Source organism: Festucalex cinctus, chromosome 1 (genome assembly GCF_051991245.1).
Source record: "Festucalex cinctus isolate MCC-2025b chromosome 1, RoL_Fcin_1.0, whole genome shotgun sequence".
Classification (NCBI taxonomy): domain Eukaryota; kingdom Metazoa; phylum Chordata; class Actinopteri; order Syngnathiformes; family Syngnathidae; genus Festucalex; species Festucalex cinctus.
In genome coordinates this window covers 47,319,504-47,342,610 of record NC_135411.1, presented here as the reverse complement: position 1 = coordinate 47,342,610, position 23,107 = coordinate 47,319,504, and the positions used below count along the sequence as shown (strand labels likewise).

Genomic DNA, 23,107 nt, shown 5'->3' with positions numbered 1-23,107 from the left:
TTTCTCCCGGGCGATGTAGTTAATGAAAAGTTACCAAAAAAATAAAAAATAAAATTAAAACTAAAATTCAAAAAACACTTTCATTAACAAAATAAAATAAAAACGAAAATGGTTTCTAAAAAAACAAAAACTACATTTTGTGTCTACAAAACTAAAACCGACAGCAAAAATGTCCTTTGTTTTAGTCTTTGGTAATTAATTTCATACATGAGCCCTTGGGGATGATTTTAAATGTGATTTTAAGTATATTTATTTATATATTAACCGGAATAAAGACGTTTGGAAGTGGGTCACACAGAAGTGATGTCATCTAGAGGCAGCCAATAGAAAAGCACCTTCAGATGATGTCGTTTCTAGGCGACAACTTTGCGTGCATGACTTTTGGCTTCAATGGCTCGGCTCGCCTGCATTTTCATTTAACTCAGCCGAAATGCAACACTACATAAGAAATGTGTTACTTTTTCATTTTGCGCACAATTGATACATATTTTGTCATGACTCGAGTCATGCAGGAGGTAGGTTTGGGTCTTATCTCATGTCTGGGGTCACGCCTGGGTTAGGTTTGAGTTCATGACCTGTTAATCTAGTTTCAACTAGTTTTAGGCTGTGTGATGTTATATGATGTTTGGAACTCTCTGTAAGAACTATGCTATGTCAGGAATTTTTAATCGCGTTACTGAAGAATCTTTTATGCTATATGATGTTTGTTGATGTCATTACTGGGTTAACAGGCAATCAGAGAGTTCAATGTCAGTACTGGTATTCACATGTCTAGCCACAACCAATGAGATTGATTGACTTTCTATATAAGGGTCTGAGAATTGTGTGGGTTTTGCCAGATTATTACTCACTGTTCTCTGTGCTTCTCTGCAGCCCAAGGGGGCTTGGCCTCTCATGATTCTCGATGGATTCTCGTTGTTTTTTGTTTAGTCAAGTTAGGTGAATAAATAGCAAGAACCTTATTTGTGTCTACGCTTTGGGATCCAACCTCTCAGCACACAACATATTAAAAAAAAAAAAAAAAAAAACTAATACTGAAACTAACCAACTAAACTAAGTATTTTTTTCAAAAACTAAAAATGATTAAAACAAACTCAATTTAAAAACAAAACTCAAAATGAAACTAGACTAAGTGCAATTTCTGGGGAAATTGCGTGGGAATGCTGAAAGCTGAATGCTAATAGCTGAATGCTAAGATTTGAATGCATGTGGAATGCTTATTAAGTACATTGAGAGATAAATTATGAAATTATGACCTCCTGATTACTGGACAATGCGCGTCACCTGGTAATGATGATAAGTTATATGTATGGAAGTAGGTGTGGAAAGTGATACTTAGAAAAAGTTCAGTGTCTGTCCCATTGAAAATGAATGGGGAAAAGTTGATATTAAATGTGAAATTGTGCATATACTGTAAGTAATGTGGAACCAGACGATATATACCCTGGGAGGCGTGAATTTTTTAAGCTAGTTGAAATTTGAACAATGTAAATTTTAAGTATTATGTGGGAGTTGTTATGCTGCAAAAAAAGTGTGGAAAATAAAAGTCACAATAACATATGTTATGTGCGTCAGCATTCCCACAATTAAAACTAATTAAAGTGAAAATCCCCGAATTATAATGACCCTGGAACTTCTGACTGATCCAAAGGTGGGCTGAGAAAATCATTTATAAATATATTTTAGAATATCACATAAAGACACGCAGATTTCTGACATCTCACATTATGTATTTGTGTTAATCCCCAGCTGAGTGAGTGAGTGTTAACATGTGCACGTGCATGAATAAAGTCATTCCATGTGTCCATCAGTTGTCCCCTAGCTCTCATTCACCCTTCCCGCTTGTCACTATTTTACACATCTTATTTCCAGCATGCTGTCCCAGCGGACCCCCTCTGCAGTTGTTGCCCTCTACCCCTTCCCGCCTGCGGCGCTCTCAGCCAATGAGTGGCGAGCGCATGGTGAGCAGGCACCAATGGGAGAACTTTTTCACACGTATAAAACTTTGGAGAGCAGTTTGCCAAGTTGCACTATGTCAGTCGGGGGGCTCCCGGAGGAGAGCAACATCCCATAAAGAGCGTGAGAGAGTGAGGGGGTCAACTCGGGTTGCCACTTTTTTTTTGCTCCCAAACACCACACTTTAAGAAAGTGGTGGGTGAATTTCATGAAACTTTGCACTTGCTGCATCAGATGAACCGATGTGAGTATCGCGAAAAGTGCGTGCGCTTATAACGTGTTCTTGTGTCCCGAAGCCTCTCCGCTTCAGCCGGGATGGAGAACGCACACACCAAAGAGTCAGAGGAGGTTCTGGCCTATTTTGGCGTCACCGAGGACAAAGGCCTGTCGCCTGAGCAGTTCAAGAAGAACCTGGACAAGTTTGGCTATAACGGTGAGGGAGTCGGATGGACGGATGAATGATCACAAGATTGGAGCATTGAAATGAAGTGAGAATGGAAGATGATCCAGATTTAATATCCAGGAGGGAAAATAAATGCAACTAATGAGCTTACATTGAATGTGATTCTGTGGTTATGGGAAAATGAAGGACACATTGGTAGTGCATTTAATGGACGATTGATTGTGAACTTCAACATTTATTTACTAATTGTCTTACTAATGACACTGTACATAGTTTTAGGAGGACCATAATATGAGCAACTGAACATGTCAGTTTGCTTTTTAGATGAATGTTCAAGGATAAAATGACTTTGTATTGGTAGACAGGCATCTTGGCCCACACCACAAATGGATTGTACCAGCAAGATGGAACAAAAAGGTAGCTGAGGTCACAAAAGGTCATTTATTAAAGCCACTATTCCAGGGGTGTCAAACTCATGTTAGCTCAGGGGCTGCATGGAGGGAAATATATTACCAAGTGGGCCGCATCGGGGGGAAAAACGGTATATAACTTAAAAACAATTGCCGTCATTTATACGCAGATTTTCATGGCCCATGATGTCATCATATTGTTCCGAATAATAATACAAATGGAACGTGGCAATATATATATATATATATATATATATATATATATATATATATATATATATATATATATATATATATATATATATATATATCTGCGCCACATGCCTCCTCATGTCCAGACAGCGCTAGCGAACACTACCATCTCCGAGCCACGTGCTCTGGCGGAGGAAGCTGACCGTTTTTTCCTGGCCACCCAGCGTTACAACCACGAGGTCTTGGCCTCTGCACGCGCCTTCCCATTCCCCCATACAAGTTGCATTGTTCATCTTAGGACTGCTTGTGAACGTACCAATTTATTATGTTTAGATTGAGGACGGCTGATCAATTAGTCCGACTTTACAATTTTTATTTTATTTTTTTTACTTTACAAAATCATCTCACGGGCCGGATTAAACCCCTTTGCGGGCCTGATCCAGCCCGCGGGCTGTATGTTTGACACCCCTGCACTATACAGTGGTGCCATGAGTGACCCAACTTATGAGTTTCTTGAGACATGGGCAGTCATTTCAGATTTGGTTCTTTTTTCTTTTCTTTTTTTAAATGCTTTGGGAGCATGCGTTGGGAACACAAATTTGAGATCCAAAGCGCTCCATGGTGGCAGTGAACTTACTTCACCAGAAGTCATAAGTAGAAGAATTAAAGTATATGTTGTGTATTTAAAACAAATTAATTAATTTATCTACTAGCTTAATGCTAACGCTAACACTGGTGAAATGAATACATAAGCTCATGAGCAATTGATATTTGAACACCAACACATTTTCACATTCAATATAAGCGTAGTCACAATCATACCTTCTTGATCCTCCGTGTGGAGTTGAGAGGTGAGATATCTATACTGTATATTAGTGATGACGATTTTGAAAAATTATCTAATTGAGATTTATTTTCCCAAAGTATTGCAACTACAATTTAAGATGCAATTATTTTTTAAGGTCCTCTTCCCATGTATTTTTTAACACAAGCAATAACTTACAATAATTACTCTGTATTACAATAAACAATACTAGATGTAATATAGATTAATGTTTTGGTTTTTATATGTTTGGTTTACAGTAAAATAAAGGCCAATGAAGCGCAAATTAATATGGAAGACAGTTTACTTCAATTAGAGCTATTAACTTACTAAACACTTTGACTTAGTCTTTTTAAACGTTCACAATGACAACTTCACAAAATTCTACCAAACAAATGTGGTGTATACATGACGCAGGAAGTCATAAATCAGATTACAATAATGCAAACAAATCTGTGTATAATCACTTCAACTTTCATGAAACAAATGTTAAACGTAGACTGTACTTCTTAAACACTTGACATACAAAGCATTTGAACACTATATAAAGAAAAAAACAAAAAAAAACAAAGCCTACCGACCGACCAAAAGGAAACAGAGGTTGTTCTTTTTCAATTTGCAGCATTAGCAATTTGAAAATTGCATGCTACAGTGCAATGTCGATTAGAATTTGATTAATTGTTCAGCGAATCCATCTGTCTGTCATTCTGCCCCCACGGTGGCCAGCAGTACAACAACCAATCACTTGATGCAAAGTGTGAGCACCTGCACTTTGCCGATTTCTTAAAAAATGATCTTGAGTGCCCCTTAGTGCAGCAGAAATGTTGCAGGAAATGTGTCAAGTCGTAATGCGGGCCTGATAATCTCTCAAATATCTTATTCCTCACCCACAGAGCTGCCAGCGGAGGAGGGTGAGTCTGGCTTTCTGTTATCCCGCTTGAACCACCCTGTGTCGTACGCTTACGCTGCATGCTGACAGGCTCGAGTCGCTCATTTAACACCTGCTAGCGGCTTCTTGCTTCCTGCAGATGCTTGGAAATTCATTACATTGCATGATCAAGAAAATTTGAATTTCACATTTTGTATTTTGTATATTAACTAACAGATTAGTAAACTGTTTGTTGGTGTCTCTAATATGAATTCAAGGTTGAAAGACAAAATATTTCTGTAGTCGACTATACTGTAACGGGACAAGAGTCAAATCAAAGTCAATTACTCAGTCGTGTCATTGACATTTTTACAGCACAATGAAGATGGACCCAAGCTTTTTTTTTGTACCACAGGTCGACTTCATGTAAACATAAATTTCAACAGAAACAAATACAGCTCGCCATCATGCTCAATACACAGTAGTTGTAATTAGTGGCACGTTTCTCTTCAGTGAGCTGGGGGGCTAATCTTGTCTCCAGTTTCAATAGCATAACATGTTGTCAAATGAGACTTGGTAGCCATTAGGCAGGCTCAAAGGTTTCAGTATTTCACTTGTGCTTCAGTTTGTTTGACAATAGCGTGCTGTAGTATGCCCGTATTATGTATGTGAGACAAGTGTGTTATGACAAAGTGTGATGATATTGGTGTGTGTGGTATCATAAAACTTTTAAGATAAATAAAATACTCGTTTACATATAGTTGTTGTAAATGCAATACTGGAAATATCATTCTGACAACAGAGCCGGAAATCCACTTCCCGCCGCTGCCCTCAGTCTTTGCCACCGGTCCCGTGGCATTTTGAAACCGGCGCTGTTAGCCGACGCTAGCAAGGCTAAATGCTAATCTCTGTTGGACCAGCACAGACGTATGAAGACTGTGTTACCAAATGGGCCGGATGATTTGCTGCATCTAAAAGTGTTATTGGTCAATCAGAAGACAACATACAAAAATCAAGTGATTAATGATTAGTCAACTTCAAATTTAATGTTGGCGTGAGATAGTAAGTTTGACTTTTCGACTAGTCAATTTGTCAAATCAACCTTCAATATGCATGTGTAAGTTAATGAATTCTTCACGTGCAGGGCATGATTATATGGAATGTACATTTCTTCCAGGTAAGAGTATCTGGGAGTTGGTAGTGGAACAGTTTGAGGACCTGCTGGTCAGAATCTTACTGCTGGCCGCTTGCATCTCTTTTGTGAGTTTGAGGACTTTCCTTTTCATTTTGTATAAACAAATTATTACTTGCTAGACAGGCTGAAATAGGATTACAGTAAATAAGGGAGCTGGTGCGGGGGGGTTGTTGCGTAACTACCGAAAAGTATATTGGAATTACAATTTAAATGCTGCACACATTTACACAGGATGGCAACTAAAGTTTCATTGGACATTTCCAAAGGGATTATGTTCACTGATGCCATTTTCATAAATGTTTATTTAATCTTCTTTTAAATGTAGATGACCACTTAAAGACAAGAAAATCAAAAGTGTTGCTTAAAATAGACTTCACCATTTAAAGGAAATGATCATGAACTTAAAATGTAACCAACTGTCCAATGTAAGTTTAAGAGCAAAGTGTTCAATGTGCTAAAATATCTTCACTTTAGTTGAAATTAGCATTAGTCAGAAATTAGCTGTGAGCTTTAACATATGTGACACGTCTAACCTTGGTAAACCTGCCTGTAGCGCTCAGAGCTATTCAATGACATTACAACTTGTGCACTCACTCTTATATAGCTGAAGATGCCCGCCTGTGTTGTTCTCTCCAAAACAATTTAGTGGCGGGAGGCCGCACACATTGTCTTAATCTCCCATCTCTGCCCTCTGGCCTGCCTACACAGCTGTCACGATGGCCTTAGAAGGCCCGATGGTGCCGGTGTGTATGCATGCGTGTGAGAAAGAGAAAGGCGGGCTGAAAGAGAGCGTGCGCCTCTGCGTGTGTACATACGCATGGCCGGAGCTTTATTTTAAGAAATTCTCAAGCCAGGAAGAGAAACTGTATCCTTAGACAAAGGTCACAGATGGAAGGAACGAGGGATGGCTTGCGACAGCAAGAGATTGAGACCCCAAAAGGGAGGTGGGGATTGGGTTGCACAACACCATTGTTTGTTACGATGACAAACGAGAGCAATAGATTCTGAGTCATGTATGGTTTCATATACACAGGAATGACCTGCCGCTGCAATGTGCTGACAGGCTTGGAATGAGATAAATAAGGTGAAGCTACACAAGGTGAAGATGAACTTTTGGAAAGAGCAATACAATACAATAAAATGACAAGTTTCTTTCTTGGGGTGTGAGACCCTTTTTTATGGCTAGGACTTTGCTCCACTGGCCTGCAACTAATCTGTGTCAATGTCAACATGACAGTATTCCAAAACAGACCCATGTGTAGTAGCACGGAGCTGTCACGCACATAAGCACACACGTGGTGGACATTCAGTGACGAGGATGGACATATTCATTGATGAATTTGTAAATTCATCATTAAATTACAGGGAGTCCTCGAGTTAAGGCGCACTCGACCTAAGGTATTTCGACTTTACAACGGTTACGCCCGTCCGCCATTTTGGCTCCTCGTCCGCCGTATAGCCCGCAGTGTTTTCCCCTCGTCCACTATTTAGGTCCTTAGCTAGTGCTAGCGCTTGTGCACTTGTGGGAATACCTTTGGCTTTTTCGCCCTCTTTTTTCCACATCATGGCCCCAAAGAAGAAGAAAGCTACGTCTTCTATCAATGTTGGGCCACTCCAGCCAAAAGGAAAAAAACACAATAACCATGGAAACGAAGCTCAACATCATAAAAAGATCACAGAAAGGAGAAATACCAACAATCGGTAAAAACTTGGGCTTCAGTCGGACAGCAACTTTTTAATTTTGATGTATTTAGGATTTTTTTATGTAAATAATTTTGATGTAAATATTGACTTTAATGGGGAAATTCGACTTAAGTCGAAATTCGGGTTACATCGCTAGCATAGGAACGGAACTCGGACGTACCTCGAGGACTCCCTGCATTTAGAAAGCAATTATAATCTTACATATCTCACTTTGTCTGACTACAATGTACTGTAGTGGAAATTCAGTATGTTATAGTCTCTCTCTCTCTCGCTCTCTCTCTCTCTCTCAGGTACTGGCTTGGTTCGAGGAAGGTGAGGAAACAGTCACAGCCTTCGTTGAGCCTTTTGTCATCCTCCTCATCCTCATTGCCAATGCCGTCGTTGGCGTGTGGCAGGTCAGTGCCTCACGCAAACACGCACAGGAACAACCACAGTCTCAAGGACACATACCTGCCCCCCAAAGGCCGTCTTTTACACTCACCTAAATAGACTCGTATTCTTAGAACCAGTCGCACATAATAAATTACAAGAGCAGAGTGTTCAGGTCGCAGTCCTTTTGTCCTTTGTGGCGTGCTCCTTCCAGAGCTTAAAGTTCGTGTCAAGCCAGAATGAGCGGCATGACATCAGCAAAGCGGTGGGGGGGGTAAAAGGTTAAGCCAAGATTGCGGCGGTGCAGAGGGGTGCGAGGCGGGGAGGGTGGGGAAGACTTATGTCCGACCTGCCTTGAAGACTCCATACTACACATGTAAAAATACCTACAGAAGAATGATCACGTTACCATCCATGTTTGACGGAGGAGTGGAGGGCATCAATACTGTGGCAGTCATTTGGAAACTATGCACAAGGATTCACACATGGGGAGTATGAGAACGGAGAGGGAGAGGGCTTTACACTTCCAGGCAATGAAAGGAGCGGAGTGTCAACTCCTGTTTAGTATTGATGTACAGTGTTGTGACAAAACAAAATGTTGTTTTTCAGCATATTCATCTCACTTAATGTTATTAAGTTAGAACGAAAAATCCAAACTTCTCTGGCCATTAATGCATTCACATATCTGTTTACCGAAGTCCAAATCCATTCAAATGGGTTACTAAATGGATTGCACTGATATTGTGCTTTATCAACACCATATGTTGTCCAAAGGCTATTTTTTTTCAAACATATCCTGAGTGTATATATGCGGCCAACGCATTAACACGGCTACATCAACCTACAGAACGGTTTTCATTTTTTGTTTAAATTAACTTTCTTTAACCTCCAGGATCCCTTGCCATACACTGACCATTGGCAGAACCCAATGTGTTTTTTCCACAGTTGGTATAGTTTTAAATCTATCTGTGTCATGTTTGTTGTAGCAGCTAGGCTAGAGCTAGCTAGCACTAAGCTAAGCTAACGCCTGTGAGAGTTCGACTCTCCGGTCCAGCTGTTTTTTAGTTAGTTTGTTTGTTTTTTTTAACTCTCCAGGGGGCACTGCTGAGGGTGTTTTGGGGTTTTGTGTTTGGGACCCCTAAGATACATAATGCATAATGCAATATGATCAAGTCATTGAAAGAATAATGATAAACATTGATTCCAAGGAATAGTGTATTTTAGGTTTATGCTAAAATTTCCCGTGAAAGCCCAATATCCCTAAATTTTTGTAAGTAGGCAAGGTAAGTTTATTTGAATAGTACATTTCATACTCAATCAATCAATCAATCAATCAATCAATCAATCAATCAATCAATCAATCAACTTTATTTATATAGCACCTTTCATACATTTAAAATGCAACTCAAAGTGCTGGACATCTATAATGCAACAAAATAAAAGAAAGAAAAAGCCCCCCCCCATCCCCATGATCGTACCCACAGACACACCCAAAACCCAACAAACACATGAAAACCACAACATGGCGGGGCACAGATGTACCCTGTAAGGAAAGGCACCCAGGAGGAGTTCATCCACAGTGAGATGGATGAAGACCAAGCATCCCTCTCACTGTGGAGGCTCCCCCATGAGAAAACACTGGAGCTAAAAATGTTATAACTACCAAATAAAAACATTTAAACACTAAAAGAAAACGGTTAAACACGATAGAAAAAATAAATAAATAAAAACAAAGCTACAAGACAATATAGATTAAAAGTTAAATAAATAAAAGGGGATAAAAAAAATAAAAATAATAATAAATAAAATAAAATAAAAATAAAGAAGGTCAATCAAATGCCAAACTAAAAAAGTAAGTCTTAAGCCTCCTCTTAAAAACATAAATATTCTCTGCAGACCTGATGCTCTCTGGCAGGCCATTCCATAGGTGAGGACCATAGTGGCTAAAGGCAGCTTCACCATGTGTCTTGGTCCGCACCTTTGGAATAGTTAAAAGGCCGCTGCCAGAAGACCCCAGAGGCCGCGAGGGGTAATAGGGTAAAAGCAAGTCAGATAAATAAGATGGGCCAAGACCGTTAAGACATTTAAAAACTAATAAAAGCACCTTAAAATCAATCCTGAAACGCACGGGGAGCCAATGCAGCGATTTTAAAACTGGTGTAATGTGCTCCCGCCCTCCGGTCCCCGTCAGCACACGTGCAGCTGAGTTCTGAAGGAGCTGTAGGACTGAAATATTCTTTTTGGGAAGACCAGAGAGCAGGGAATTACAATAATCTAAACGACAAGAAATAAAAGCATGCATCAGCACCTCCGTGTTGGCCTGTGAGAGAAACGGGCGGACTCTGGCAATATTCTTAAGATGGTAAAAACCGATCTTGGCTACATTTTTAATATGAGGATTAAAAGTTAGCTCAGAGTCAAAAAGGACGCCCAAATTCTTTACACATTGCGTGGGTTTAAAATCTTGTAGTTTAGGTAAAAGTTTCTCTCTCTGACCTTCAGGACCGATGACTAAAACCTCTGTTTTGTCCTGGTTGAGCTGCAGGAAATTTTCTGCCATCCATGACTTAATATCTAAAATACAATTTAAAAGGGTATCATTAGGCCCCATGTCATCAGGTGACACGGCGATATACAGCTGTGTATCATCAGCGTAACTGTGGAAGTTGACGCCGTGTCTCCTGATGACTTCCCCAAGGGGAAGCATATAAAGATTAAAAAGTAATGGGCCTAAGATTGAGCCTTGGGGAACCCCACATTTAATTTCATGGGTTTCAGAGGAACATGTATCCATACTTACAAAGAAATATCGGTGTGTGAGATAGGAATAAAACCAGTTAAAAACTGTACCAGAGATGCCCACCAGGCTTCTAAGTCTGTTTAATAAAGTGTGGTGATCTACTGTATCAAAGGCAGCACTTAAATCCAGTAGCACCAAGACTGTAAGCTTTTTCATATCTTCATTACACCTGATATCATTTAAAATCTTTAAAAGGGCAGTCTCGGTACTGTGGTTCATCCTAAAACCAGACTGATATTTCTCTAAAATATTATTTGTATCTAAAAATGAATTCAATTGAATAAAAACAATTTTTTCTAAAATCTTACTTAAAAAGGGTAAGTTGGATATAGGTCGATAACTATTAAAACTACTCGGGTCCAAATTGCTTTTCTTCAGAAGGGGCTTCACCACCGCCGTTTTAAAGGCGGCAGGAAAGACACCCGTCTGAAGAGAGCAATTGACCATAGTTAAAATCTGTTCCTCAAAAAATCCATAAAATGTCTTAAAAAGTGATGTGGGAATCGGATCTAAAAGGCAGGTTGTTGTGTTGACCTGGGAGAAAACTCGACCAAGTGTCATCAACCAGGGTAAAACTTTCCAGTGTTTCCTCAGGTAAAAGTGACTGTCCATATTTATTAAAAATTATATTTTGATCAACTAAAAGACTGGACCTAATGCCATCAATTTTACTTCTGAAGTGGTCTGCAAAGCCATCACAGAGAATGTTTGATGGAGTTTGTGATGGCTTTTTAAAATCAGGATTGGTTAAAAGATCGAAAGTGGAGAAAAGAAATTTAGGATCTTTTGAATGAACTGCGATTAAATTTGAGAAATAAGATATTCTTGCCTGTTTGACTGTTTTATTGTAGGATTTAAGTTGTTCACGTAAAATTTCATAATGTATTGAAAGTTTAGTTTTTCTCCACCTCCTTTCAGCACACCTGCATTTTCGTTTTAATTTTTTAATCTCGTCATTTCTCCACGGGGGAATAGTCTTTAATTTTATAGTTTTGGTTAAAAGTGGAGCTACTTCATCCAAAGTTGTTCTTAAGTTCTTATTAAAATTATCAACAATAAAATCACATGAAGCAGGTAGAAAGTCTGCAGGGATTCTCTTAAGATTCTCAATAAAATTTGCAGCCACCTCAGAAGTTAGGTAGCGTTTCCTCACTGTTCTCACCGGGGAATCCTGATGATTAAAACTGGCGATGTTAAAAAATACACAACAGTGGTCAGACACAGCCAGGTCAACAACAGAGGACACACCAATGGACAGGCCATAGGTTATGACCAAGTCCAAAGTGTGTCCTCTGTTGTGAGTCGGCTGTGTGACATGCTGTTTAAAATCAAGACAGTTTAAAAGGTTTAAAAATTCTCTGGACAATGGGTCCGAGATATTATCAACGTGGACATTAAAATCGCCAGTTACTAAAATTCGATTATAAGTAGTAAGTAAAATCGATAGGAACTCTGAAAACTCACTAATAAAAGAAGTAGAATGATGGGGAGGTCTATAAACTAAAACACAGAGAATAGGAGGATTGCTACAAACAAAAGCATGATACTCAAATGATAGATAAGTATTAAAAATAACTTCCCTTGAAGCTAAAGTGACTTTAAAAATGGATGCAGTCCCACCTCCACGTTTACCATCCCTGTTAGAAAATAAAAAGTTAAAATTGGATGGGCAAGCCTCGGTGAGAACAACTGGGGCATCTGTGCCGAGCCATGTCTCTGATAGAAGAATACCTTCTAGGTTGTTGTCTAAGATCAGGTCATTTATAATAAAAGTTTTGTTTAAAAGAGAGCGCACATTCAGCACAGCCAATTTAATGTTTGTGCCGAAGGCAACTGAATGTCGCGTGCTTACACAAGGAAAGAAGCATCAACAAACACAGTAGTTAACAACACTGCAGAAGAGAAAACAAAAGTAGGTTAAAAATGTACAAAAAGAACATGCATTGACAATGTTAAAACCAGAGGTGGGCGTTTTGTCAACATTGACGGAAGGTCCGTCCGTCAATGCTGGACGTTCATTTTGTTGACGAATGTTGACGGCAATTTTTAAAATAATGATGAACTAAGCACTGACGGACCATAAATAAAATCATCAATGAGAGACACTCACCCAGTTGCATGTGCATTGTATCCCAAGCAGAATTGTGAATACGAACTATACAGGGACTACAGTCTTGCAATAAACATGAATTAAACCTACCTACATTGTGTCACATGGATAACCAGTCATCTCAACCTGATGCTTATAATAATTTCTTTCGCAATGTGATGAGTAAGGTACATGACTGGGATGTCATTGTTTGCAGTGTGGTCCACAGTCACGGTTGTATAAAGTCAAACATAGTAAATTGACACAATCTTGCTCCAAAGATTCATGGCGCATGCAGGAACAAACTTAAAGTAATAAAAAGCAGTGATTTTGATTAAAATGGTTAAGTATTAAGAGATTTTTCTGTCATTTTGCTTTTTATGCAAATTGATGATGGTGGCAATTACTGTGATTGGCTGCGCTAGACAGCCAATCCAAATCAGTTGTTACATTTTGTTTCCCTTCCAGTAATCCGCCTGAGTATATTTTTTCCCTATTTTATTTAAAAAATATATCAAAATTTCAGTATGTCATGTGCTGAAGGTTGGATCCCAAAGCGCAGACACAAATTAGGTTTTAACTATTTATTCACATCGAGAGGCGTAGAACAAACTTGACTAGACGAGATACAAAGAGAGTTGCACAGAGGGACAGAAAGCAATAATCCGACAAACACTTCTCAGAACGCTACTACAGACAGTGAATCGATCGGATTGGTTGTGGCTAAGTAAAGGATTAAAGATTGACATCACATAAGTCCTGACATGACATCACATAGCGTCTTTCCAGTTGAAACCAGATGATGGTTACATCAGTTCAATGCAGACACTTGTTACATCAGTACAACACAGACACTTGACCTCACGGTCATGAACCCAAGCTTAACAGGTCATGAACTCAAACTTAACCCCAGACATGAGTCAAGACCCAAACATTACCCCTGCATGACCCGAGTCACACAGTAAAGTTAATTGTCATGATCTTGTTTATTTATTTATTTTATTTTTTATTTATTTTTATTTTTTTAGTAACCACTCACACACAAGCTTACTTCATGTAAGCCTCATGGGATCTCCCAGGCGGAGGAGCAAACCCGCGCCAACGGCAAGTGACGATTCCACTCCCCCACCTGGAGCCCGTCATGATCTTATTCTTTACTATATGGAGACAAAGGTTCCACGTCAACAGTAACGGTGGCCAGATGGCAGGCTGTCGCCACCATGTGACGTGACCCTGACGTGACCATGTCAAGCCAAGCCAATTTAGTATATATATATTTTTTTACACTCCAATTAATTAAGCTTCATATTAACAGCACCTGCAGTCTCGGCTGAGATTTTTGAGCAAGTTATTTTATTTCAGTCTTTCAATGAATAGTGAATGTGCAGATTTTTGCTGAGCGCCCGTATAAGGTAATGAAACCTTAAGATGTCGTTGTTCTCGGAGGCTCGCTCAGTTATCCCTCTCTCTCTCTCACTCTTCTCTCGGATCATGACATGCGCAGTACACAAAACAAAACACCTCACTATGAAACTGAAATACAAAACCAAAAGTATTAACAATAACAATCCACAAAACAAATTCGTAAATTGCAAGTAAATAAAAATACACATTTCCAAACAAGGTGTTACAGTAATCTGCCAAGAGAAGACGACGAAAAATTAGATGAGAACAAAACAACAAGGAAGAAAAAGTGGCGTTCGGTCATTGTTCTATTTATTTTTTATTTTATGGATACGGTTACCATGCTGTAGACGTGACGTCATCTCCCAGTGGAGCTCTTTGTATGGATTTGCATTTTCTAGCTAAATAGCCAATCAGTGATCTCCATTTGGCACATTGCATTTCAATTGAAACCATGTTTAAAATGCACAATGACTTACTTCTTCACAATTATAAACCCTGCATTTTACTTGGATATGTTCCTCGCTGTAACTGTATTTTTAATATGTTTGGAAATTGGAATTGTATTTCATGAAACCATGACAGTAAGTGGTGTCACAAACAAATATTTTGGAAGCGTGTTATACAATTTGATGTATCTACAGTTAGATGTCAGTAATGCGTCATTGCTTATTGTATGAAGTTTGCCGTGAACCTGTTATAGAGTGAGGGGAAAGTCCATCAGTTTGTCAATGACGGAAGTCTGTCAATGATGGTGGTGCGCGGATGCATGGTGAATGATGGATATTGATTACAATGCCATTGAACTTCAGATAGTGACGGATTGACGATGACGGATGACGCAGGATGACTCAAGATGGTTCTGACTGTTGATGTGTTGACGCAAGATGGTTCTGACTGTTGATGTGTTGACGAATGATGGATGCTCAAAATTCATTGACGCTCCCACCTCTGGTTAAAACATTATAAGCAAACTTTAAAAACATTTAACATAAGGAAGTTTAAAAATAATAATAACCGGTAATAATAATAATTAAAAGGAAAAAAAAAACATTATTTAAATTAAAACTGTTTAAAAGACCTTAATCAAAGGTATGACAAACATTTTTCAACCTGGATTTAAAAGCATCAGCAGAGTAGTGTATATTCAGTATGTGACTATACTGTAATGATGTCGGTATATTTTTTCCATAGGAGCGCAATGCAGAGAGCGCCATTGAGGCTCTGAAGGAATATGAGCCTGAGATGGGTAAAGTTTACCGGGCGGACAGGAAGAGTGTGCAGAGAATTAAGGCCAGGGAGATTGTGCCTGGTGACGTGGTCGAGGTCTCTGGTAAGTTCCACATCATACCTGTTGTATCCTTCCTTTAGTCTTTTTCTGCCACTGACAGTACTGACAACATAGTCCTTCTGCTAAAAACCGTCAGCATGCCCAATCAGTCTATACACTACTTTCTTAAATGAACCATTATCACAAGTTTTTATTAATAGGGAGGTTTTGTGCATTTCCATGTATTTGTAGTTGGTGACAAAGTACCAGCAGACATCAGGATTATCTCCATCAAATCTACCACTCTGCGTGTGGACCAGTCCATTCTCACTGGTAGGTGTTTCTCTATAAGACACATTTTATAAAGAGGTTTTACTGATACTCTGGTCACTCATGTCTCCCAGGTGAGTCAGTCAGTGTGATTAAGCACACTGATGCCGTCCCGGACCCTCGAGCTGTCAACCAGGACAAGAAGAACATGTTGTTCTCTGTGAGTGTCTACTTTACACCATCCCTCATGTTTCACAATCATTTCTGGGAAACGGCCAGATACTTCCGCAATCATGAACCAATCCAATCAAAAGGAAGAATAATAAATTGCAAGAGTATAGAAACATCCCTATCCATCCATCCATTGTCTCTATTATTCCGCATGTCTTCATTATGCCAAAATCTCTGCTGTAAAAACCAAAAAAAAATCATGGCTAAAAACCCTACACTTAGGGCACCAACATTGCTTCTGGAAAAGCCACTGGCATCGCTGTGGCGACTGGCGTCTCCACTGAGATCGGGAAGATCCGTGACCAGATGGCTGCCACTGAGCAGGAGAAGACCCCTCTACAGCAGAAACTCGATGAGTTTGGGGAGCAGCTTTCCAAGGTGGGAGCCCCAACCAAGACATGAAAACAACCAGGCAATAAGTCCTGTGGCCAATTAATGTTTAAAATTTACAATGACTGATCTGTCATACTTTCCTCTGTCTTCTCCAGGTCATCTCCCTTATCTGCGTGGCTGTATGGATAATCAACATTGGCCATTTTAATGACCCAGTCCATGGTGGCTCGTGGTTCCGTGGTGCAATCTACTATTTCAAGATTGCTGTGGCTTTAGCTGTGGCTGCCATCCCTGAAGGTAAACCCCAGGAATTCCATTTGCCTGCCTATTTAGATGATCATATCTAAAATTTAACTCGAGCAGCGTGTACATACGATACCTTAACTGGTGACCTATTAAATACTAAATGTGGGCACCATTTTTACATGACGTGAGTTATGTAACACATTACTCTACAAGGTTAAGCTATGAGGTATTGGTTTGCTCACTACTTAATTGTGTTTGAAGTCCAACATTAAGAAAAACACAAGAAAGGTGCTGCAATTTGAAATTTACTTTCTGCAATTATCCAGGAGACATAACCTGTAGATTTATTATTGAAGTTAATACCCAAGTACTGTGTTCCAATATGTGAATCTAACTCTCCCAGGTCTGCCTGCTGTCATCACCACCTGTCTGGCTTTGGGAACGCGCCGCATGGCCAAGAAGAATGCCATCGTCAGAAGTCTGCCTTCTGTAGAGACCCTGGGATGCACCTCAGTCATCTGCTCTGACAAAACCGGTACCCTCACCACCAATCAGATGTGTGTGACTAAGGTAGGTTCAAACATGTAATTCTTATATAGTATAAAGCTTCTAGGAGAGAAATATTCATTTCTAGAGAGTTGACGCAAGACTTGTTCCCTCACAGATGTTCATTATTGATAAAATGGACAATGACAATGTCACGCTCGGTCAATTTGACATCTCTGGTTCAAAGTACACCCCTGAGGGAGAAGTGTAAGTGTATACATCTAAACATACTAGATAAAATGATGACAATTTCCTGAACAGTACAAAACTAAAATTGTGCGATCCCTTTAGGACAAGGAGGGGGATGAGTGTCAAATGTGGCCAGTATGATGGACTGGTTGAGCTGGCCACCATTTGCGCTCTTTGCAATGATTCCTCGCTTGACTATAACGAGGTCGGTCGAGTGGTAGAGACCAAAACGGCAGACGTTTACACATCAAATATACTAAACTCATCGTTCTCCTTTGCAGTCAAAGGGAATTTATGAGAAAGTGGGTGAGGCCACTGAAACAGCTCTCAGCTGTCTGGTGGAGAAGATGAACGTGTTCAACACGGAAGTGCGTAGCCTGTCCAGGGTGGAACGCGCCAATGCTTGCTGCAGTGTAAGTTCACAAAATTCTCTCACCTGCAGTGTGTGTCCGATTGATCTTTTAATTTTCTACTTTTCTCTGACAGGTGATTAAGCAGCTGATGAAGAAGGAGTTCACACTGGAGTTCTCCAGAGACAGGAAGTCAATGTCAGTCTACTGTTCTCCAGCAAAGTCTGGAAAAGCCCCAGTAGGAAACAAGATGTTTGTCAAAGTAAGTGACATAACATTGATAGAGCTGCTATTCTGAAAAAGCTGCAATTATACTTGGAATAGAAGCTTAGCAAGTCAGATGCCTGTTAACCTAATCTCTTAAGAGAATAAGCAAATAATGTTGCATTCTAAATGTCCTCCCAGGGTGCCCCTGAGGGTGTGATTGAGCGATGTTCATACGTTCGCGTGGGCACCACTCGCCTTCCCTTGACTGGGCCGGTCAAAGATCACATCATGGCAGTAATCAAGGAATGGGGCACAGGGCGAGACACTCTCCGCTGTTTGGCACTGGCCACCTGTGACTCTCCTCTAAGGAAGGAGGAGATGAACCTGGAGGACTCCACTAGGTTTGCAGAGTATGAGGTGAGTGACTGCCCCTGCTATGATCGAATTTAAGGCTAAAAATACTTTTAGGGATGCAATTGGCTTGTCTCGATATTGATAACCTTAAAGAGGCTGCTTTTGTACCCTTGATTCTGCACTTTAACAACTTTGGAACATACTGGACCTACAACTTATGTCTGGGGTGCTTGTCCTTGAAATCTAGATCTTTAGCCGTGGAAATATACAAAGTAGTCTTCACTGAATATCCCTACATGACAATTACTTCATATTGTATGAATTGTAGGTATTGCTACTGGACCCCAAGGAGTGTCCATCTACTCAAGCTGATCAATATTAAAAGTAAGCACCTCAAGAAGTCACTAAAACTTTCTTTTTGTCATCAGACTGACTTGACATTTGTGGGCTGTGTTGGTATGCTTGATCCTCCACGTAAGGAAGTTATGAGCTCCATCGAGCTGTGCAAAGCTGCTGGCATTCGTGTCATTATGATCACCGGTCAGTGGTCCACAGGCTCGCCCTTAACTCAAGCACTGGAACAAAAACAAAAAACAAAAACAAACAAAACCATGGTCTATGATTCTGTTGTTGTCACCCCAGGTGACAACAAGGGCACGGCAGTGGCAATCTGTCGCCGCATTGGCATCTTCTCAGAAGATGAGGACGTCACCGGCAAGGCCTTCACCGGTCGTGAGTTTGATGACCTGTCTTCTTATGACCAGAAGAACGCAGTCCGTAAGGCTTGTTGCTTTGCCAGGGTGGAACCATCCCACAAATCGAAAATTGTTGAGTTCCTCCAAGGCTTTGATGAGATCACTGCCATGGTGAGGAGACGGGCATTGCCTGAACTTGAGACGGAATAAGCATCCCATTTGGTCCATGGAGGCAATCTCCCATTAAGATTCGCTCCATCTTTGCTCCTTCCATAATGAACACAGACCGGTGATGGAGTGAACGATGCCCCTGCCTTGAAGAAGGCGGAGATTGGCATCGCCATGGGCTCTGGCACTGCAGTTGCCAAGTCAGCCTCTGAGATGGTCCTGGCTGATGACAACTTTTCTTCCATCGTATCTGCTGTCGAGGAAGGCAGAGCTATTTACAACAACATGAAGCAATTCATCCGCTACCTCATTTCTTCCAATGTTGGCGAGGTTGTCTGGTAAGTACTTGATGATGGTCATCCATAAGCACTTTGTTTTGGAGATTACAGGGTTGACTGAAATCACTCCAGGATAATGAGTTTAAAATCAACAGCAAAGTAACAGAAGATAACAGATACTCAAATTCTCCCTTATCTTGAGTTAAACTGAAGCAGTAAGCTAACACAAGACCCTTCAGAATGAAGCTGTGTAGCAGAATTTAACAAGCATTCATACTTTGACCAGGTAGACAATACTAAAACTCTTTCCCATATTTCTTCAGTATCTTTCTGACAGCAGCCTTGGGCCTGCCTGAGGCTCTGATTCCAGTTCAGTTGCTCTGGGTCAACCTTGTGACTGACGGGCTTCCTGCTACTGCTTTGGGCTTCAACCCTCCAGACCTGGACATCATGGGCAAAGCCCCTCGATCGCCCAAAGAGCCCCTAATCTCTGGTTGGCTATTCTTCAGATATCTGGCAATCGGAGGTACAAAATTGCGCCACGTATTTCCTTTGGATAAATACATTTCTGTGATATAGTACCACATGAAATCTAATTATAGATGACCACAGTGTCTCCCGTCAAGCATCCTTCACTTGTTTGTGGGACTAAATTGACCTTTAAAGTCATCTGTGTTCTAATAATGAGCTCAGCTCAAATTGAAATAACTTCAAGTGAAGAACTTGATTCAAAATCCAAAATCTCATATACATGACAGGCTAACTAGACTTGGGGCGTTATGGTTCAGGTGATAGACTGGTTGTCTCACAACCTATAGGTTGTTGGTTCGATCCTCAAACTTGTGACTATGTCCAAGTGTCCCAAAGGAGTTTGCTCGCCACATGGACTTCAATATCTCAAATGTTTTTCAGGTTATGTCGGTGCTGCAACTGTTGCCGCAGCTGCCTGGTGGTTCCTGTATAGCGAAGATGGCCCATTGGTCTCCTTCCATCAACTGGTTAGTATTTGGTGACAGGGGAGAAATTGATCCCAGTTCTACCAAATCCTTTGGCACAGACATCTAGGAATCGACCAAATAAAGATTATGAATTGTTGTTTTCCTTGTTTTTAGTCACACTTCATGCAGTGCAGTGATGACAATGAGGACTTTGCTGGGATCCACTGTCATGTGTTTGAAGCGTCTCCGCCAATGACCATGGCTCTATCCGTGCTGGTCACTATTGAGATGTGCAATGCTCTAAACAGGTGGGACTAATGAAATCAAAATGACTATATGGGTGGGATACAGCACAGTGTTCTCCCACATATTTGCGAGTTAAATACTTTCAGGGAACATAGTATCCTTCGTTATTAGCCAACTTGTGGCACCCATTGGCAATTATAAACCCTTTAATAAAAATGGACATCAATCAATTCTAAATCTTTGTTACTTAAAAAAAGAAACCTCAAATCCAACATCTTTCTGCCCCTAGCTTGTCTGAGAACCAGTCCCTGATGCGCATGCCCCCTTGGAGCAACATCTGGTTGGTGGCTGCCATGACCCTTTCAATGTCCCTTCACTTCATGATTATCTACGTGGACCCTCTGCCCGTGAGTCTGACCTCCTGTTCTACTACCCTTCTCATCTATCTACTCTTAATAGGAACACACTTCACCTCCCACCTCCATGATCTCACTTCCATCACGTAAATAGTCTTTAGTTTAGTTTGACTTGCCATCAGGCCAGCTGCAGAGATCATGACGGTACTCCAGTGTATTGTGAAAAGTGAAATACATAGTTGTGTGTGAATAACCACTACCATTAGTGATTCTGGTTTACAAACAGGTATTGAAAAAGCTGTTTCTGCCTTCTGTAGATGATCTTCAAGCTCACTCACTTGACTGTGGACCAGTGGATTGTGGTATTGAAGCTTTCCTTCCCAGTCATACTAATTGATGAGATCCTCAAGTTTGTGGCTCGCACGTATCTGGAGGGTAGGTTTATAAATTATGTAGATTTTCTTTTCTTTACAGTATTTGCTACATTTTCCACAAGAAAGGGAATAAAAGTAATTCGTTTTTAGCATTTGGTAAATTCCGGTAACAATTGCTGATTTTTTTTCCTTATTTGTAAATAGTTTCAATAGAATGCGAAAAAAAAAATACTCACCACCCAATTAATGTTAATGTATTAAAAACCCGTAACCTCTTTCTCGTTACTTCTTTAACACGTTCAAATACTTCCTATGATGAAAAATAATTTTCCTCCTGGATGCTTTTTTAAAAATTATTATTATTAACTGTTGCCCTCTTACAATCCAGCCTAAACCAGCCCCCCTCCGCCAAACCCCTGTAACAAGACAAGGTATTGCTGACTTGAGGTTTAAGAATTTTTAGCCTTATGCATGTCTTGAAAGTCTAACATGAAGTTTCATGTTAGTGTTAAGAGTTGAAGTCGGTATTTCTGCTATGCTTTCTGTATAGTACAGTGCAGCTGGCACTTTTTTTTTAATTGCAATATTAAAACATCATTAACTTTTAGGTTATTGCTTGTAATAAAATGCATTTAATCGATGCTTGCTGCATTGACTGCATAATTGAGCAATAAACCAAATTGTGTTAAGCCAAGATGGTATTAAAATGATGTAACTATTCAACAAAGTCGTTTTGTACTGCTACTGTGAAAATGTTTCTCAGCTCTGTTAAAGGATTTTCTGCCATTACAAAACATTAACTGTGCTACTATAACATGTATGGCACTTAAATAACGTTCGTCATCTTGACCTCATTTTTGACTGAAGGGTTTGTTTTGTGTCTATGAAATTTGCCATCAATATAAATTAATGAGGACTTTGAAGAGACCATAACTTTTCATCTAGGTTGATGTGTGAGTGCATCAGGCTCTGTGGAACTGTTATGATATTCCTCATAAGCACTGCGAATGCCAAATTTTTCAACCAGAAAAAAATGATACGCTCAAAATCTGCCTGTGAGGATTCAGTACAGCATTGAGGCCTGAATATAAATGTGCAGCTTCAGAAAATGACAATAGCATCTTGTTTATTAGAGATGGGCATAATAATTGATTAGTTGATAAATTCATCATTCAACCGTCAAAGTCAACCAAGTGCAACTGATTGCTTATTAATCGTGTTGAAACAATTGAGGTCAATTGGAGAGCACCACAGTACTAGGTTGAAACCGGCAAACGTGCTTATTCATTGTCATGTACAGTGGACAAACCCTCATTGTAACAGGAAGTCAGAACATTGAGTTTGAAAAATGAAGTTAACCCCCCCCAAACACAACTGATCAAGAAAGCTACTACCAGCTACTTCCCATCCCTAATTTGTATTTATTTATTTTTACATTACTCTCAAACGAGACTAATGTAAATGTTCTCGCATGACAAAATGCTGATTTTGACAAGCACTGCAAAAACGACTAGAGCTCGGTTTGTCGTTATTTTCAACTGATGATCTTTTGTTTGCTGATGCAGCGAAAGTCTAAAGACAAAGTGCACCGACGCTGAGCAGACACAGAGCGAGAAAGAGCGGACAAAAGAGGCTGAGCGCTCCCCACAAGAGAGAAAGAGCGCCATGTGATCACGTCATGTGACTTGACGTGATCTAAGCCATCTGAAAATACACCAAGCTGCAAAATATTTTTTTTTCTGTGTACGTACTTAAATTATAATAGGCTAAAGTTAATAATTATAGTGTTCTATTCTTAAAGAATAAAGATATTTAAAGAATGTTGGATAGCTGTGTTTAGTTT

At 40.0% G+C, this 23,107-nt stretch overlaps 1 protein-coding gene across 8 annotated transcripts; it reads left to right on the top strand.

Annotated features, from left to right (window-relative positions):
* The first annotated feature begins 379 nt into the window (after positions 1-379).
* On the top strand, positions 380-23,089 carry atp2a1 (ATPase sarcoplasmic/endoplasmic reticulum Ca2+ transporting 1). Of its 8 annotated transcripts, XM_077538632.1 has the most exons (26): positions 2,031-2,151; positions 2,253-2,389; positions 4,678-4,695; positions 5,830-5,912; positions 7,842-7,946; positions 15,408-15,546; positions 15,736-15,816; positions 15,888-15,973; positions 16,207-16,362; positions 16,473-16,614; positions 16,967-17,133; positions 17,228-17,316; positions 17,401-17,503; positions 17,580-17,711; positions 17,785-17,910; positions 18,054-18,272; positions 18,638-18,749; positions 18,852-19,075; positions 19,190-19,410; positions 19,674-19,876; positions 20,263-20,348; positions 20,463-20,596; positions 20,824-20,941; positions 21,208-21,325; positions 21,653-21,695; positions 22,830-23,089. In XM_077538632.1, exons 2-25 carry the CDS (start codon positions 2,272-2,274, stop codon positions 21,655-21,657), a joined length of 2,985 nt encoding a protein of 994 aa, XP_077394758.1. In that variant the 5' UTR covers positions 2,031-2,151; positions 2,253-2,271; the 3' UTR covers positions 21,658-21,695; positions 22,830-23,089. The 8 variants fall into 8 exon arrangements, with proteins under 8 accessions (XP_077394749.1, XP_077394758.1, XP_077394740.1 ...); XM_077538623.1 differs by lacking the exons at positions 2,031-2,151; positions 21,653-21,695 and adding an exon at positions 380-515; XM_077538614.1 differs by lacking the exon at positions 21,653-21,695.
* The last annotated feature ends 18 nt before the right edge of the window (positions 23,090-23,107 follow it).

Excerpts from the sequence above, each read along its gene's own strand:
- atp2a1 (XM_077538623.1), top strand. The coding sequence starts at position 2,272 with ATGGAGAACGCACACACCAAAGAGTCAGAGGAGGTTCTGGCCTATTTT. Across the intron at positions 7,947-15,407 it reads CCGTCGTTGGCGTGTGGCAG|GAGCGCAATGCAGAGAGCGC; the intron begins GTCAGTGCCTCA and ends TTTTTTCCATAG. Across the intron at positions 19,411-19,673 it reads AATGTTGGCGAGGTTGTCTG|TATCTTTCTGACAGCAGCCT; the intron begins GTAAGTACTTGA and ends ATATTTCTTCAG.